The 2,351-nt window shown below is 64.9% G+C and overlaps 1 protein-coding gene across 1 annotated transcript in view; it reads left to right on the top strand.

Annotated features, from left to right (window-relative positions):
• Nucleotides 1-2,330, top strand: part of LOC113980565 (adhesion G protein-coupled receptor L1-like) — a gene marked incomplete at its 3' end in the record, with an annotated part of 4,100 nt that extends 1,770 nt beyond the window's left edge. The window contains exons 2-3 of the mRNA XM_027707794.1: nucleotides 377-560; nucleotides 2,208-2,330. Of these exons, the coding sequence (XP_027563595.1) occupies nucleotides 377-560; nucleotides 2,208-2,330 (307 nt within the window). The remainder of the gene's footprint in view (nucleotides 1-376; nucleotides 561-2,207) is intronic.
• Nucleotides 2,331-2,351: the final 21 nt, after the last annotated feature.

Here is a 2,351-nt window from a genome sequence, read left to right as displayed (position 1 = left end):
CCCATCCCGGTGGGCGTGTCCCATCCCGGTGGGCGTGTCCCATCCCGATGGGCGTATCTCCGTGGGTGTGTCCCATCCAGATGGGCGTGTCTCCGTGGGCGTGTCCCATCCCGGTGGGCGTGTCCCATCCCGGTGGGCGTGTCCCATCCCCGTGTCCCATGCCGGTGGGCATGTCCCATCCCGGTGGGCGTGTCCCCATGGGCATGTCCCATTCCCCGTGGGCGTTTCCCATCCCAGTGGGCGTGTCCCCATGGGCGTGTCCCATCCTGGTGGGCGTGTCTCATCCCTGTGTCCCATCCCGGTGGGTGTGTCCCATCCCCATGTCCCATCCTGGTGGGCGTGTCCCATGCCGTTGGGCGTGTCCCCTGTCCCGCAGGCCGTGGTGGAGGCCGTGGACAATCTCCTGCGTCCCGAGGCTCTGGAGTCGTGGCGGGACATGAACGGCTCGGAGCAGGCGCACACGGCCACCATGCTGCTCGACGTGCTCGAGGAAGGGGCCTTCCTGCTCGCAGACAACGTCAAGGAGCCCGCCCGCTTCCTGGCCGCCCGCCAGAACCTCGGTCAGACCCGGGACACAACCCCGAAAACAACCCCGGGGCACTGGGGGATCCCCCAACCCCTCCCTGGGACCCTCATGTGGTTCCTGGCTGCCACCAGAACCTGGGTCAGACCCGGGACACACCCCCAGATACAACCCTGGGGCATTGGGGGGCTCCTCAACCCCTCCCTGGGGACCCCTGCCCTCTTCCTGGCCGCCCGCCAGAACCTCGGTCAGATCCGGGACACAACCCCAGATACATCCCCGGGGCATTGGGGGGCTCCTCAACCCCTCCCTGGGGATCCCCACCCGCCAGAACCTGGGTCAGACCCGGGAGAGACCCCCAGATACATCCCCGGGGCATTGGGGGATCCCCCAACCCCTCCCTGGGGACCCCTGCCCTCTTCCTGGCCGCCCGCCAGAACCTCGGTCAGATCCGGGACACAACCCCAGATACATCCCCGGGGCATTGGGAGGGGGATCCCCCAACCCCTCCCTGGGGATCCCCACCCGCCAGAACCTGGGTCAGACCCGGGAGAGACCCCCAGATACATCCCCGGGGCATTGGGGGATCCCCCAACCCCTCCCTGGGGACCCCTGCCCTCTTCCTGGCCGCCCGCCAGAACCTCAGTCAGATCCGGGACACAACCCCAGATACATCCCCGGGGCATTGGGAGGGGGATCCCCCAACCCCTCCCTGGGGATCCCCACCCGCCAGAACCTGGGTCAGACCCGGGAGAGACCCCCAGATACAGCCCCGGGGCATTGGGGGATCCCTTGACCCCTCCCTGGGGATCCCCACCCACCAGAACCTCGGTCAGACCCGGGACACACCCCTGGGAGACCCCTCAGACACCCCCCTGGGCATTGGGGGCTCCCCAACCCCTCCCTGGGGACCCTCACCCGCAGAACCTGGGTCAGACCCGGGACAGACCCCCAGATACATCCCCTGGGGCATTGGGGGATCCCCCAACCCCTCCCTGGGACCCCCAGGACCCCCCTCCCCAGGGGCTCCAGGGGCCCTGCCCGGGGTCCTCCTCCACCCCCAGGGGTCACGTGTGTGTGAGACAGGGGTGACACATGTGTGACACGTGTGTGTGTGACACACGTGTGTGTGCCAGGGGTGACACATGTGTGTGTGTGCGTGACACACGTGTGTGTGTGTGACAGGTGTGTGTGACGTGTGTGTGTCACACGTGTGTGTGTGTGACACACGTGTGTGTGTGTGAGACACACGTGTGTGTGTGACACGTGTGTGTGTGACACGTGTGTGTGTGTGAGACACGTGTGTGTGACACGTGTGTGTGTGTGTGAGACACGTGTGTGTGTGTGTGTGTGACCCGTGTCTGTGTAACATGTGTGTGTGTGACCCATGTTCAGTGTGTGACACACACATGACACACACATGACACCCGTGTGTCCCGCAGTGCTGGAGGTGTCAGTGCTGAACACAGAGGGGACAGAGCTGTGTGTGTGTGTGTGTGACACACGTGTGTGGGTGCTGTGTATGACCCATGTTCAGTGTGTGACACACACATGACACACGTGTGTGTCCCGCAGTGCTGGAGGTGTCAGTGCTGAACACGGAGGGGACAGAGCTGTGTGTGTGTGTGTGACACGTGTGTGTGCTGTGTATGACACACACATGACACACGCGTGTCCCCCGCAGTGCTGGAGGTGTCAGTGCTGAACACGGAGGGGCCGCTGCAGGAGCTCGTGTTCCCACAGGAGTTGGGGGGCGACGGCTCCATCCAGCTCTCGGCCAGCACCCTCAAACAGAACAGCAGGAACGGTGAGACAGCACCCAAAATAT

The sequence above is a fragment of the Neopelma chrysocephalum genome, unplaced genomic scaffold, assembly GCF_003984885.1.
Source record: "Neopelma chrysocephalum unplaced genomic scaffold, ASM398488v2 Primary Assembly neopelma1_94668, whole genome shotgun sequence".
Classification (NCBI taxonomy): Eukaryota; Metazoa; Chordata; class Aves; order Passeriformes; family Pipridae; genus Neopelma; species Neopelma chrysocephalum.
This window is presented reverse-complemented; position numbering and strand designations above follow the sequence as displayed.